General features: G+C 35.2%; 1 protein-coding gene across 1 annotated transcript in view; it reads right to left on the bottom strand.

The window, feature by feature from the left end:
* The window catches only part of LOC128864122 (neurotrimin), a 144,871-nt gene that overhangs the window by 102,196 nt on the left and 26,218 nt on the right, over positions 1–16,457 (bottom strand). The window contains exon 2 of the mRNA XM_054103638.1: positions 13,136–13,551. Coding sequence (XP_053959613.1) covers positions 13,136–13,448 — 313 coding nt within the window. The 5' untranslated portion in view covers positions 13,449–13,551. The remainder of the gene's footprint in view (positions 1–13,135; positions 13,552–16,457) is intronic.

The following is a 16,457-nucleotide window of genomic DNA, read 5'->3' as shown; positions in this document are numbered from 1 at the left end:
GTAGAGAACTATACCAACTGTAAATATCAAATATTTTACACTCATCATGAAACTGTCTTTTATATAGCATTGGAAAAATATGCTTCTAAGGTGCATTTATTATTTTAAAATGATGTTTTAATACCTAGGTATTCTTTGCCCAGAGTAAGTGTGGTAGTAACTACGTCCTAGACATACATATGTCAAATTTAGGGCTCTTATTTAAGTGCCAATATATTTATTAGATTTTTGCTAGTTGTAATTGATCAGACCGACACAATTGCGCTTAACACATAGATCATCATGGACTGAAGGCCTAGAAATTATAACCAACAATTTGCTTTTAAGCCTTATTTCTTTTATTCAACAGCCATAAGCGTGCATTCATACAAGTTTTTCTGCTATTTACAATTCTACAACTGCCATTATCCTTAAGGAGAATGCTCAAATGAAATCAAATGAAAAAAATGAGTGCGCTATATACATATGTATGCACATATGTTACACGCCAATTGTAACTAAAAATATTGCTATCCTTATAGCATCGATACCGCATCTTATCACCTCCATAGCTGTGCTCTATAATGACCACACGCAGCATTAAGGGGTCCTCTGAAAAGTGAAGGAATTAAAAAGAGTCGAAGAATATTTTTAAAAATCAAATCACGTCTCCTTATACGAATACATACACATGTATGTACATGTATGTGGGTGTATATATATGTGAGTCTCTTCGAATACTTTGAGGGTGAAATGAAAACCCCATGAGCAGTTGCGGTTGTATGTTTGTTGAAGGAATGGAAGTACATACTATTAAACCACAGCGAAAAAATATGTCACTACAAAAAAAAAAAATCAGCATTAAAATATCTGTTGGAATGAGCAAAAACTCTGCAACTTATCAGCAAAATCAATAGAAAGCGAAGAGCAGAGCTAGAGGCAAAGAAAGGCAGCAGGGATATTTTGTGCAGCAATGAATGCGAGAATTTCGTAAAACCGGCAAAAATACCCGAATCAACACTGGAGCATATTGGTATGTTTACATACATATGTAGAGAGAGATGAAATATAAAATGAAAGGATCAATATCGAAACAAACACGAATTACTTGTGGATATGTTCGAGTATAATGCTATTCGAAAGGAACATTTTTTGTATGTACTAAATTAATCACAGAGAAATAGTATTTCCACGACTATGCATAAAAAGTTGTGTTCCGAAAGTAAACATTTTTTATTGTAAATTAAATAAAATTAATGAATTTTAGAAGAAGGGTTATAGGAGCCGGAAGAACATTATACAAAACAGCCAAATTTACAATAGTTGCATGCGTCCCAAAACGATTATGGTGATGATCGATCCATTCGTCTTTAATAAGTGAAAAATTAAATGAAAATAAGGCTAATGAAATCAATTCAGTACCGGATATCATAAATGTCTATAACATTTAATATTTTTTTGGCTATATATTTAATAATAAAGGGTCTTTAACATTGACGCCTAGATGTCAGTAGTAAATAATTTTTCGACGATTTTGTGTCATCATACTCATTTATCAAGTTAAAAGATGTACAATTTCACACGATAGACCATTGCGTTAAAATTATTGAAGCTCTATATGAAAACGATCGATCTTTAAGAACAACATATCGCAAAATTCTCTACTTTTTTGATGGAAATAATCGTCCGAATCAGTCGATAACTCAAAGGCTGGTGAAAAAATTTCAAGAAACTGGTTTTGACGAGGTTAGAAAAAGGACTGACATACAAAAACTGGACGTTCTGCTGAGAACATTGCTAATGTAAAGCAATACTAGGTTTCCACGCAAACTCATATATCCGCCGCGACTATGAGTTGCATGGTCCACTCCATCCAATTCTTTACTTTTGCCAATAAATCAGATCGTATGGCATCAATGGCGATAAATCGATTTTTAAGCGCGCTGTATTGTAAATACTGTCGATGTTTACCTGATTCATTTTTGGAAACAAAAATTCAGTTAGCACTGCTCGATAGCTCTCGGTATTCACGATAACAGCAGCTCCTTCCTCATATAAAAAAAAAATAAGGACCGATGACGTCTCACGACCATTGCCCCCAAAGTAAATTTCCACAAGTTGGAGGCGTGGTTCTGGCGGTAAACGATTCATGATGACTTGCTAAATCTTACTGAACTGAAATGCCAACACAGTCTGGCATTCTCAGATGCCAAACCACAGTTAACGATATCGATAGTTCTCATGCAGCTAAAAAACACCCGACATATACATTTTCCTACCAAAAAATGTAACAAAATAAATAAGAGATTAATATTATATCTATAATTAAAAATAAGGAGGCCCGCCCTACATTTTAGAGTTATGTTTTCATGTACTTTTTTGTCCAGAATTGCGAGTAGAATACTGAAATGAGCCCTGTATCGAGAGCGAAGTGGAAGTCCAATATTGACTTAATAAAGCTGTAATTCACCTGTCAAGAGATGTATCCCACGCCCTTCTCTTTCCATTTCGTATATCTTACACAAAAAAGAGCGAAAAATGTCGTAGTTTGGAAGTATATAGGAAAAATACAAAATCCCTAAATCTTGATAAATCTGGTACTAATTCGATTCCTCCAGAGCCACCGCTTGGCTCAACCCAACTTGAATTAATTTTCTGCAAAACCATTTCGATTAATGTATTTGATATACGCATTCTTCGAAAATGACCCAAATCATAAATAAAAAAATTCCATTTCACTCGGGTGAACGCTTTAGAAATCCTTAAATTACAAACCAACGAACAGAGTCTGATTGAATTTATTGGTGAACTGATTTTCTGAAGGTTTCCCCAAACAAATAAGGTTCCACAAATAAAAAAAATATGGTGGAATGAATAATGAGATGGCGCCTATCGTGGGACCGTTACTTTGTTCTCAGCGAATTTGACAATGAGTTACGTCGGTTTAGCACCAGTATGGCCAGATTACCAATTTCGTAATTTTGTTCAGCATTTTTGTTATTTGGTCTCGGAGTCTTAGTTCTTTCTTCACGACATTTTTCTATCCTGTTCTAATTAAAAGTAATGTTTATAATTTTGCAAAATATAATTTTTTTTAAAACTAGCTCAATAATTCACTCAGTTTTTTTAGCTTTACTTTTTTTTAACATCTGGTCACATTGCCCGCGATTGCAGTTGTTGTTGGTGTTCTTCTGCTTTCAGCAATCAAATCTCTCTCTCGCTACTGCCCACTTAAAGAAAATAAAATACCAAATTTGTATTGAATTACTTAAAGAACTTTGTATGCATGACAAATTGTCTTTAAAATGTGCGTTTTTTTAAATAAATGTGTTATAGTTATGTACAATTTAATTTATGAGTTTTTTATTAAGGGAACGACTTATTTGCTATATTTCAGGTTATGTAACAAAATTAGGTACTCATTTTGTAAAAATGTCATTATGGTTTTTTCAGTATATTCTGGTATTTTGTTGTTTATTTTACTGTGAATACACCTCTTGATGCCCTATGCCCCACTGAGGATTGAAGACCGGACGAAACGATTACACCTCTATGGTTTTAATTTGCATTCAATAAATTCAAACGCTTTTTAAAATGTATAAAAAGGTTTTTAATGTTAAGAAGAGTTGAGAGAAGAATATTTAATATTCTTGCATTAACTTAAAAGGAGAAAAAAATTAAATTTGCACTTTCAAAATATCAAACTTTATAATAATCAACAAATTTGCATTAGCACTAAAATCTTCTCAGAGTGACCTTTAATATTCATTTTTTTAATAATACAGTTTTTTTAACTTACAGTTTCGGTAGCTTTAAATTAAAAACAAAAAGAAACAGACACCAAACTTAAAAATTTTCGCATTTTGGGTATAAAAAAGCACTAAATTTATTGTGAAGAGCGAACGGTTGGCAACATTGCACAACTTAGCAAAAGTGACGTCACGCACTCTCTGATGGGCGCAATCTTGTTTCTATCATTCTTGTACTCTATCATATCACACTTTATCTCTTATAACTGAACTAAAAATTAAAATTAAAATCAGTAAGGATGAATAGAGAAAGTTTTGAACAAGTTTCGGGGCTCACTTGACCATCTCCACCACCTATGACAGATCACTTAAGAGCTCATGATTTTTTTTTGCTTTCTATGACACCGTGTATCGTATGTATAGACGAATCTTAAATATCAATATATGTTTCCGGGTTTATTATCTCTCAAGGAATACTAATTACAGAAAAATTGCACTCTAGCAGAAATAATGTATCAAATATCATTGCCGTAACACTTACTAAACGGTTCATAGAATCCTGCAATAAGTTTTTAAAAATTTGTGCTCATTATTGCGCTCAAGAAGAATTAAAAGTGCATCAGGGAAAACAATGTTACGCTTGAATTTCCTTCGGATGATGATAAACTGTTGTATTTCCACAATAAATGTTACTGTTTTTCTGTTAGTATTCCAAACGTTTTGCACTTGATACACACATACAAATTACAAACATAGACACATATTTATGCTTAAATATACGTGCCGAGCATTATTGTTATTTGGTATGCACATTCGTGAACAGAATCTGAAACGGATAGTAAAAGCAACAAGGGCAACTGAAACTGTAAAGACAACAATAACAGCTTCCATATCGAATACACACAAGAGTAGGATGTGAAAGAGCCACAGTTTGGCCACCTCTCTATTGACTTATTCATAGTAACCATCTTCTCGACTCAGTTTCATATTTTCATAACTGCAAGTGGTCGCTGGGATTGCCTACGGCAATTTGGTATCTGCACAGCAGTTTAATTGCCAAAAGCCATAAGCTGAACCGACTAATATGAATTTTGGAAAGCTGACTGACTAAAAACCAAAAACTGTTGCAGTTTTTACTGCATTATTTTTATTCACGCGCGCACGTGTGCACTAGGGTATAGCAATTGTGTTCACATAACGGTTGTATGTAACAGTATAGAGAAGATAGATGTAAAACTACACATATCAAAAGGTCAGAATGATGAGAGGAGTCGATTTAGCCATATCTGTCCGTCTTGTTGTGCGCAGGATACCTCGAGTAACAACTAATATATTCCATTGAAACTTGGTGCACATATTGCTCTTTGTCCAAGGTATGTAGGTTGGTAATGAATATTGACGAAATAGGTCAATAACCACGCATACCTCTCTTATAACGATAATTTTCAAACAAGAAAAAAATGTAAAATCTTGTTTGTCTGTTTCTCGATAACGACTTAGATCCGACATAAAAATTGTTGAAATCGTACAAAAAACCCCACCACCTTTTATGTATATGTTAAGACTAAACTAGACCCATTCAAAGTGAAAAAATCCCTGATTTGTGTTTTTCTTATCGTGAAAAAAATAATTCCTGAACCGAAAACGCAATTTTTATTTATCTGATTTTAATAATTCTTTCGTATCAATTAAGATCTATTCAAAAACGCAGTTGACTACTCTGGTTGATATAGAGAGAGGGGCTCAAAAAGAAAAGAAAGAGAAAATGCAGGCATTATCGAAGAACTTGCGAGATTCCTTCAAGAGCACGAGGCCAGGAACAAAGTCGATCTCTAAATGCAAAAAAGTGTAATATACATATAGTTAATAGTTCAGATGTCCTACTATATCTGTTGTTTTGTATTGGTCGGTACTTAAAACTGTTATGTGGACAAGTGTGGATTTATCAAAAAATATATGGGCGGAATAAGGCTTTTAACAACACACAAATCCCTGGGGTAAACGTACCGCGCAAAGAACACGAGTTTTACAGGAATGATGAGCTAGGCACCTTGAAAAAAGACGCAGAGGCAGAAGAACTAAGCACTTTGCAAAAAAAAAAAAACGTCGAAAATTGAAAATGGAGCGCCAAGAATGATAAAATACAAGATTGCGTCTTCTGAATTCGCTGCGACGTCAGCACTACGAATATGCAAACAAAAGGAAGGGAAATTACTTGTTTGTGAAAACGGAGAGTAAGCAAAAGCAACAGAAACTGTTAAATACAAGAAATTACACACACACACACATTCTTGCCATGACGTCATCCGCATAGAAACTTCGTCTGGAGGTATTTTTATAATTCCTGGTTTTACAATTTAACACGTGGCACTTCGTTTTCAATAGTTTGTTTAATCTAAAAGTTACAAATCTGTCTTTTGTTTATTTGGTTTATTTGTTTTATTTTATTTGAACCGGATGTCAAAATCGCGAGAAATAAAGTAGCGGGTTTCGGAAGGCGCCACCTATAAATTCTGAACACCGTGATAGAACACCATCCCAAAAAGAAAAATACAAGGCTAGAATAAAATTAACCCTTTTGAGCTATTGAGCTTGGAACTGAATAATCAAAAAGAAATACATCTTAAGATTGGCAAGAGTCCTTAGAAAAATTTAAGTCGAACAGAAACTAGTACTCCCTGACCGTCAAATCAAGGTACAAAATTTGAAAATATATACTTGCTGCTTAGGAATTAATTATATGTATATATGTACAATTCAAAAGTTTCTGTAGTGAATGAATTCTATTTAGTTTATTTTATAATTTCAATGTTAACAAAAACTGGCTTCATGGATTTACACAAGTGAATTTCTTACATTAGTTGTAATACGCTTAGTCTCATTAAGATATGATAAGTTGGATTCTGCTACGTCATATTGAAAATTCTCAAAAATTTCCGACTGAGGAGGCATCGATACATAATGCAAATATTATGCAACGCACATCAGTTGTTACTCATTTTTGCGACTTTTTCAAGAGCAGGTTTGGACATTTTGCATATGAGGTGTTAGCAGCCAAGGCATCCGCGTCGCCTATGTAAAACAGAGAATGTTATTCAGTGATTCAAAGACATAGTTAAAAATGTACCTAGCAGGCAAAAAAATTCAGATGTCTCGCAAATAACTCTGCTAAATTAAAACCCTTAATTGACACGTATTCCAAACTAAAGGGGCTCAAGGGTAGATAGACTACGCCATAGTTGAATCTGAAATGCCACAGATGTTAGCTCTTCAAGCATTCTTTTATCCCTACGATACAACTGGTAATATCTGAATAAAATCTCAACAAGAGAGTATCATAACTCTACCCATGGATTGAATAAGAATAAGCTAATGCTTTTGATTATTCAACGCGAAATATAAAAATTAATTTAAGTTTTCTATTTCCATTAAAATGTTTCAAAATGGAAACTTTGAGAATACAATCGATGATAATCGATACAATAAGCGATATTCACCTACGCTTGAAAGAAAAAGTGGCATCCTTCTCTTTTCAGCGCCTAAGCAGAATTGAGATGTTAAGAGTCTCGCTTTGATGCAAGAATGTTAGAATATAAGATTGCGCACAAGGGCCGTGACGTCGATACAGAAAAAAGTAAAATGAAGAGGAGAGGAAAAATAAGGGAAGATAAATGGAAAGGTAAGAATGATAGAATAAATAGCGCACACGTATGTTTGAACGTGTATAAATTTGCATATTAAAGTTTGTTTATTTTCTTTACTGGCGTCATTCACTTGCCAATAACAAATTTTCAGTTTTCTGTATTTCCTACATCGTGGCTTTAATGCGGACCGTGGTTAGCGCCCGTTTACCAAAATGAATAAAACTATAAGTTCACATATAACTAGATTATCTACTTTTTCGAGCTTAACTCCCAATTCGCAATTAAAACGCGAGATTACGCATACACAATTTATCTCCCAAAATCCGAGAATAAAATAATATTAGATTATGAAGATACTTTTTTCCGTGCAATCTTGTGTTATCGATAACATTGTTTACGGATTTCCGCTTCCTGTTATTACTTGCTCTGTTAAATTAACTATATATATATCGTCAGATCCTCAGATTTAGGGAGGAGTTTTCAAAAAATGTTATAATAAGCGTTACATTGTGTCATTTCTTAAAGTAATTATAAACAATGAGATTTTGCATAATTTTTTCTTCTCTGTGCAGATGATGGGAATACAACATGTGTATCTTATATACGCATATTATGATTGGGAGCAATACTAGAAAGCAATTCAATAAATATTATATATTGATCGAAACTAAATATTTTTCGGGACTGTTAGCAATACAGATTTGTATAATCTAATTAAAATTACATTTTTATGTGGATTAACTCGAGATTACAACACAACGGAAGTCAAGGATAAAAATTTGTATATTGAAGTCAAACAGGCCTTTTCAGACATGCCTACTTTTTTCATATCGATTCATGTCAAAAAATTTTTAAACTTCATCTGCGGGGGGTTTTGAATTTAGATATTAACAGAATACCAGGTTCCGAGGCTTATTGACACTTCAGAGGTGATTATGCTTACATAGCGGTTACATGCCCAGTAAGTAATGGAGTACTTCATTAGAGGCCACGTTTTTCTAACAGCTTTCTTTCATCTGCACTATTGATGAATAGACTCTATATCCTCAGATCGTTAATTCACACATAGGAATTATTCATAAATTAAGTTGTTATAAAGGGTGATCAGACTGGAGGTACTTTTTCCAATAAAATTTTTTTGACAGATCACGCGTGACTACTGTAAAATTAAATACGTAATTTTTGCAGTATTCATTGGCATTTAATGATAGAAAGACTTACTCTCAACAACGTTAACAAATTGTACAATTGTGTTACGAAAATCGACGCTCTGTAGAAAGAGTTCATCGCGCGCTCAGGCCAACTTATGGTGTTCAGCGATGAGACCCATTTTTGGTTTAATGGCTAAGTCAATGAGCAAAATTGCCGTATTTGGGCTGAAGAGCAACTGGAAGCCAGCCAAGAACAGCCATTACATCCATTGAAAACAACCGTTTGGTGGGGTCTGTGGGATGGAAGAATCATCGGCCCATATTTCTTCAAAGATGAGGCTGGCGCCAATGTAACAGCGCCATTCATTGTTATATTGGCTGACGCTGTCGCGCCATGAAAATCGACTTTTTGATGCCAGAAGTTGAAGCCCCTGATCTCCACAAGATTTTGTTCCAACCAAATGACGGACGGCGCTACTTGCCATACAGATTGTAAAACAATGGATTTACTGCGTCCTCGTTTCGATGAGCAATTTATCTCTCGTCTCGGACCAGTGGCCACCAAGACCGTGATATCACGCCTTTGGACTTTTATTTATAAGGGTGTGTAAATTCTAAATGCTTTGTGGATAAACCAGCTTCGATAGAAGCATAGGAAGCCAACATTACTAAAGTTATTCCAAGTTACCGACTGAAATCTTCTAGCGTGTCATTCAAAATTGGTTTTACGCATGACCGAATTGCGGCGCAGTTGCAAAAAAATAAATTTCGTTAAGGGGGTCTTCTGGTCTCGAGGCCCTGAAATGAAGGGTTTTTTTGGGGATTGATTGTGACAAATCCTGTGAATATTTAAAAAAAAATTTTTTTTTATTTTAAAGGTACATGTCTTGGCTTTTAAAAAATGGTTTTGACTTTGAAAAAAATTAACACCCGCGACCTTGAAATGGCGCTGAAGACGTCCACCTCCAAACGAAACAGGTCTCCATTTTGGTCACGGTTTTTCCACCTGGGTAATCAGAAAGCAAAAATTAGATATGCGTTGTCTTCAGAGTTGCCCTGGTTAAGTTTTCCCGTGACAGATTTTTTTTTTTGAATTTTTTTCAAAAGTTATGCAACAATTTGCAAAAAAAATTTTTTTTTGCTCATTTTTTGAACTTTAAAAGGTTATAAAAATGGAATGAAAAAAAATTTCAAAAATCGTACACGGGGAAACTTAGCGGTAAGTTTTCCGAACCTTTTAAGACCAAAACCATTGAAATCGGAGTATAACTACTATGAAAAGTGTGACCAAAATGCTTAAAAAACACGATTTTCGGGGAAACGCGTTTAAAGATAAAGTTTATGATAAAACGGCCGGAGGAGGGTACACTTCGGTGCTCAGAAAAATGTGAAAAATGCGATTTTCAAAAAATCCTTTCTGTGGCGTATTCTCGCATACACATACAACAAAATTATGCAAAAAAAAAAAAAATCGATTTTTTTTTCGCTGGAGACCAGAAGACCCCCTTAATTATTCTATACAAAAATAATAAAGATTGCTCAATCAATTTGAATTTTTGATGTTTTATTCCAATTTAGCGATACCTCTAAATTGATCACCCCTTATATAATAGGACTATGAATAAGTTCGTGCGGTTTTTTTCGAAATTTGAAACTTTATTGACGTAAAATGGTTACAAATTTAATATTCAAAATATTGTCCATCGCTTACTACTACTTTTTCCCATCTTTCTGGCAATTCACGGATTCCCTTTGTGAAAAATTCGGTCGGTTTTGCCGCAATCCACGAATCGATCCATTTTTTGACTTCATCGTAATTACGGAAGTGCTGGTCAGCCAGGCCATGTTGCATCGATCGGAAGAGATAGTAATCGGATGGCGCAAGGTCTGGACTATACGGCGGGTGGGGTAGGACATCCCATTTGAGCGTTTCTAAGTATGTTTTGACCACTTGTGCAACATGTGGCCGAGCATTGTCATGTTGCAAAATAACTTTGTCGTGTCTATCGGCGTATTGCGGCCGTTTTTCTCGCAGTGCTCGGCTCAAACGCATCAATTGTCGTCGGTAGACATCCCCCGTAATCGTTTCATTCGGTTTCAGTAGCTCATAATACACAACACCCAGCTGGTCCCACCAGATACACAGCATAACCTTCAGGCCATGAATATTCTGCGCCGACGTCGATGTTGAAGCATGGCCAGGGTATCCATACGTTGCCCGACGTTTTGGATTGTCGTAATGGACCCACTTTTCATCGCCAGTCACAATTCGATGCAAAAAACCCTTTCTTTTGTGCCGTTGAAGCAGTTGTTCGCATGCCATAAAACGGCGTTCAACGTCTCTTGGCTTCAATTCATACGGCACCCAATGGCCTACCTTTCGGATCATTCCCATGGCTTTTAAACGTTTGGAAATGGTTGATTGATCAACTCCCAAAGTTTTTGCAACCTCTTCTTGCGTTTGAGCCGGATCTTGATCGAGCAATTCCTCCAATTCGGTATCCATGAACTTTGGCGGCGCACCCTCGCGTTCTTCGTCTTCCAAGCCAAAATCACCACTTTTAAAGCGTGCAAACCACTTCTGGCACGTTCGCTCAGATAGAGCATGCTCACCATAAACTTCCACCAAGATACGATGACTTTCGGCTGCTTTTTTCTTCATATTAAAATAATGAAGAAGAATTCCCCGCAAAAACACATTATTTGGCACGAAATTCGACATTTTCAAGTGTGGTAAAAATATTGTTGTTTACGCTTCAAATAAAAAACTTATACTGACGTTTGTGCCTTACGACAGTAGCTCTCCAATGAATGTTTGGAAATGTGGATCGATGGAATAATAATCAAGTTACGCCATCTGTTGTAAAACCGCACGAACTTATTCATAGTCCTATTATAATTAATGCTTACACCTTTTAGGCGTATTTGGCCGAGATCCCCCTCCTATTTGTGGTGTGCGTCTTGATGTTGTTCCACAAATCGAGGGACCTACAGTTTCAAGCCGACTCCGAACGGCAGATATTTTTATGAGGAGCTTTTTCATGGCAGAAATACATTCGGAGGTTTGCCATCGCCTGTCGAGGGGCGACCGCTATTAGAAAAACGTTTTTCTTAATTTTGGTGTTTCACCGAGATTCGAACCGACGTTCTCTCTGTGAATTGAATGGTAGTCACGCCTCAACCCATTCGGCTACGGCGGCCGCCATAAATACTTAATTAATATTCTATGTTAAGAAAATGTATAAAGTAAACGTATATCATAAATATTTTTATGACTCTAGTAAGGAATAAAAGTTAATTAATTAAAATATAATATGTATTATTTAAAATTTTTCAAAAATGGTTGGAAACAAGTTTTATAATTAATTTAAAAAATTAAACAAATTTATAAAGACATAAATAACAACTAATATTTTGAATGCTGCAAAGAAATGAAGAAGCAGAACTGAGAAAATATGGCAACATACTTGTATAGGTATATATTTTACAAGAAAATATCCATTTCTCTCCATGCATTGAATTACTGTGCGGTCCTGCTGAGAGTTTTTAATAAGTTTTTTTTTTTTAATTCATAGTTTATAAAATTTTACATCATCATTATGTGTTTTCTTTGTTGCTTCCTTCTGTTTGCCCATTACAAAATTTTTACGGTTTGGCGATTTTATATCAAATTTGTAAAAAAAACAAATATTTTCCATGTCAATGGCTTTAAATATCAACTGATTTCAAATTAACATTTATGGGGAGAGGATCGTAATAAATGCTAAGTACTACAGTGAGTTAAATGTAAGTAAGTAGTAATGGAATGATGAAAATACTGGCTGCTGCAAATGCTCTAAACGTCAATAGATTTTCCTGCAGGGCACTTGCGGTTAAACAATGCGGCCGAAATCTACCTTATTTGCATGAACGAATGTGTTACTGTTGTAACACTTGCGGCGTTTTGAGTGTTGCAGTTTTTATACGAGTTTAGTTGGCTTTTGTTCTTATTATGTATTGCCTGCCTATTTCACACGATTCTTAGAGGATATGAATTTGTTTTGGGCGCATCGCAATTTCACGCTCACTTTAGCCTTATAATGCGTAAATAATGTGTGCTGATGGAAATTTAACGGGAACAAAGCCAAAAGCATCGAACTGTGCGATTCAGCAATTTCACGAAACTGACCATGCAGCAACCCACAGTAAAAACAAACAATGAAAGCTGTGCTGGTCGCATCCAGTTGCATCATTAATATGCAGAAAATTGTATTTAAAAATTCTAAAATACCGACAAAAAAGCGCGAACCAGCTGCAAACCCTCCTGCAATTCACTGATCTTTCGTTCCTGTAGGCTTTTACAAATATGTACGTATGGATGTATGAATGATGTATATATGTATAGGCATTGATATAAAATTTAAATTAAAATTTAACTGCTCAAGAATGCGGGCTAGTACATTTCTTACGAGAATTGTAATTTCGAGGCTTTTCAACTAAATACCAACAAAAACGGGCAAAGGTATGGTACTAAACTACCTGCGTTAAATATTATATAACCCGTCTGAAGGTTTACTTATACAAGTTTTAGATGAATAAATAAATTTCTCTTTAATTTTTGCTTTCTACTTACCGTTTAACATGGATGAAGGTCCTGTCACTATCACACCGCTGCCGCTAACTACGGTACCACCCCCTTTTCCTTTTCCGCTGTCACGGTCAGCGCCACTACTGACGACACTAACGGACGTTGTGGTGTAACCACCGTTTTCGTCGTCAGGGTTGCCGCTGCCAGAGCTGCTGCTTCGTTGTTCCACTATAATGTTGTTTGTGGCGTCCTTCACCCTTGTTGAGAGCACCAAGAGTGCTCCGATTAAACACCAAGGGCCCATCATCAACTTGCTGCTTTTTTGGCACGGTGTATAGATTGATAGCAAAGTAAGCATTGACGTTTGCACATTATTCACTACCGTGTTGGCTGGCCTGAGCTTTTATATGATTTTCTCGTACTCCGTGTTGAATAGTTTATTGGTAAGAGTGGTACTAAATCTAATGAGGAAAATACATTACTTATATTTATGTGCACATATGTATATAAATTAAGAAATAGTTATACAATTTAGAAATGACTGAGAGTGGAACTTGTCTTTATGGACAGTCCTATACAAATTTATCCATAAATTTTTGATTTTTCATTAAATTGATTCCTAAAAATTAGTCGCGAATTTTTCAAATGACCTTAGTTTAATCAAGTTAGGTTTGATCGCATACCAAGAATCTTAATGGTTAGTCCGCACTCGATATTGGTTTTCAAGATTGTAATAGTAGTTCGAAGAATCGCGCGAGCCACCGTAGAGCTCGCATAACCAGTCGCGTAATCGTTGAAGCCTGGGTTCACAGTGCATGAACAACTCCTTTATAGGTATATAGATGGTTCCGCGAACAGTATGTCCATCCTGTTGAAACCAAATAACTTGTTGACCATAGAAATGTTTGCTGAACTTTACACTGAGTGTATCAAGTCTGGTATATTTCCCAGGAGATGGAAACGACATCGTTTAGTGCTACTGCTGAAACCGGGCAAACTGCCAAATGATCCATCAGCATACCGCCCCTTATGTCTGTTAGATACAGTGGGGAAGGTACTACAAAGAATTATCTGTGGGCGGTTGCAGAAATATCTAGAGGGGCCAAAAGGACTTGCGGAGCGACAATTGTGTGTTTGGGATCATCTCGATATGGCTCTTTATACTTACTTGTATCTTACATACCGCCTAATAGTAATTTTGATCTTTACAATTCGCATACGGACAACATTGTTTCCCTAGTTCTAAATAAGGTTGATGATAACCATATTATGGTTTTTGGGGATTTTAATTTTCCGAATGTTTCTTGATTTACTAACTTCTGTAAGCATAGTCTAATCCCAACTAATGTCACATCATCAATAGAATCATATATAATTGATAATCTATTAATATATATATATTAATTGATATTGATATTGATGATATATAATTGATAATCTATTAGCTTTCAATTTCTCCTCTTTCGACTTTTCTAGCTTAAACAGCATTTTACATGACATCATCTGGGAAGATTTGCTTTCTGGGTTAGATATTGTTGAGTGCTATTCTACCTTTAAAGCGCAGTTGCTCAAAAATTTATGAAATATTTACCACAATTTAAAAAACAGCCTTTTAAACTTCCATGGTGCACTTATCAACTTAAAAAACTTAAAAATCAGCGGAATAAGCTTCACAAGCAATTTTTATAATCTAAGAATGAATCTATCTTTATAAATTACCAGCATTGCTTAAAAAAATTCAACTGTTTAAATAAGTTTTTGTACAGGAACTATATTCTTTGGATTGAAGAGAATATTTAGTCTAATCCTAACGCCTTTTGGCGATTTGTTAAATCTAAAAAGTCAAGTGCTGGAGTCCCTTGTGCGTTTTAATGACAAATCAGCTTCTACTCCTGCGGACGTAGCCAATTTGTTTGCCGATGTTTTCAAATCTAGTTTCACTAGTGATAATACGTAATCGTCTTCTTTTTGTCATGATAATCCACTTTCATCTTTGAATTTAAACCTAGTTTCTCTGGACATTGAGAATGGGATTTTGGCTTTAAAACCTTCTTCGCAGACTGATAAGGATGGGTTGTCCGTAATTTTTCTTAAAAACTGCCCGGCTATTGCATTCCTCTCAACTAGTTTTTAATAAATCTCTATCTTCGGGAGTTTTTATCAACGATTGGAAAATCACAACTATTTTCAAAAGTGGCAAAAATAATGATGTGTGCAACTATAGGCCGCTCTCGAAGCTTTCTACCTGTATTATTTCTAAACTGTTCGAAGGAATTGTAAAAGAAAAAATGTACTTTGCAACTAAGAGCTTAATCTCGCCCAATCAGCATGGGTAGGTCTACAGTTTCCAACCTGGCTGCTTTAGGTGAATATTGCTTTGGAACTTTTGCTGAAGGTTTTCAAGTCGATTGTGTTTACATGGACTTTCTAAAGCATTTGATAGAGTTTCTCATACAATTATATTACGTAAATTAGCATCTCTTGGTTTTCATTCTGCTTTCTTTCATTGATTGAATTATTTTTTATCCGATAGACGATGTGTGGTACTGATTGAGGATGAATGTTCGGAACCTTTCATTGGATCCACAAGGGTGCCACAAGGCTGTATTTTAGGGCCTCTTCTCTTCGTTCTATTTATTAAAGATATTAGTACCTACTTTTCAACTCTGGCATCTCTCTAAATATTAAGAAATGTTTTCATGTCACCTTCGCCAAAACTCAAAATGTTTTCCATTCATCATTGATAATACTTTACTTCAATCTGTTCATGAATTCAAAGATCTAGGGGTGATCTTTGACTCACATTTTTCTTTCAACATTAACTTTATTGTGTCCACTTCTTACTTAATCTTAGGTTTTATACAGCGTAATAGCTCGATGTTCTCGGACCCTTAAACTACTTTTTACTTCCTTTGTTCGCTCTAGATTAGAATATGGAACATTTATCTGGAGGTCTTGCCACCAATTTGCTATTGAGAGAATTGAACGTGTACAGGAGGTGTTCCTTAAATATGCTCTCAGGTCGTTAAAATTCTCAAATCCTATCCATTCCTATCATTCCCGTTTGATTTTAATTAACTTAAAGTCTCTAGAGAGTAGAAGATCTATATTCTCACTGCCTTTTGTTTTTAGTGTAATTAAAGGAGAAATTGACTGTTCATCCCTATTACGTTGCATTCACTTTCACATTCCAATACTTACCCATTTCAAATTTCTTAATTTCCAAGGCGAATTTATTACAGGTGACAGCAAACACATATAAGTAAAACCCTACATGTATTTGTTGTTGCGTTTGGTCCAACCATCACGTCAAAATCAGCAAGCAAATGTAAACATACGAATGTAAACATACCAATACATACAAACA

The sequence above is a fragment of the Anastrepha ludens genome, chromosome 5, assembly GCF_028408465.1.
Source record: "Anastrepha ludens isolate Willacy chromosome 5, idAnaLude1.1, whole genome shotgun sequence".
In the NCBI taxonomy this organism is placed as follows: Eukaryota; Metazoa; Arthropoda; class Insecta; order Diptera; family Tephritidae; genus Anastrepha; species Anastrepha ludens.
This window is presented reverse-complemented; position numbering and strand designations above follow the sequence as displayed.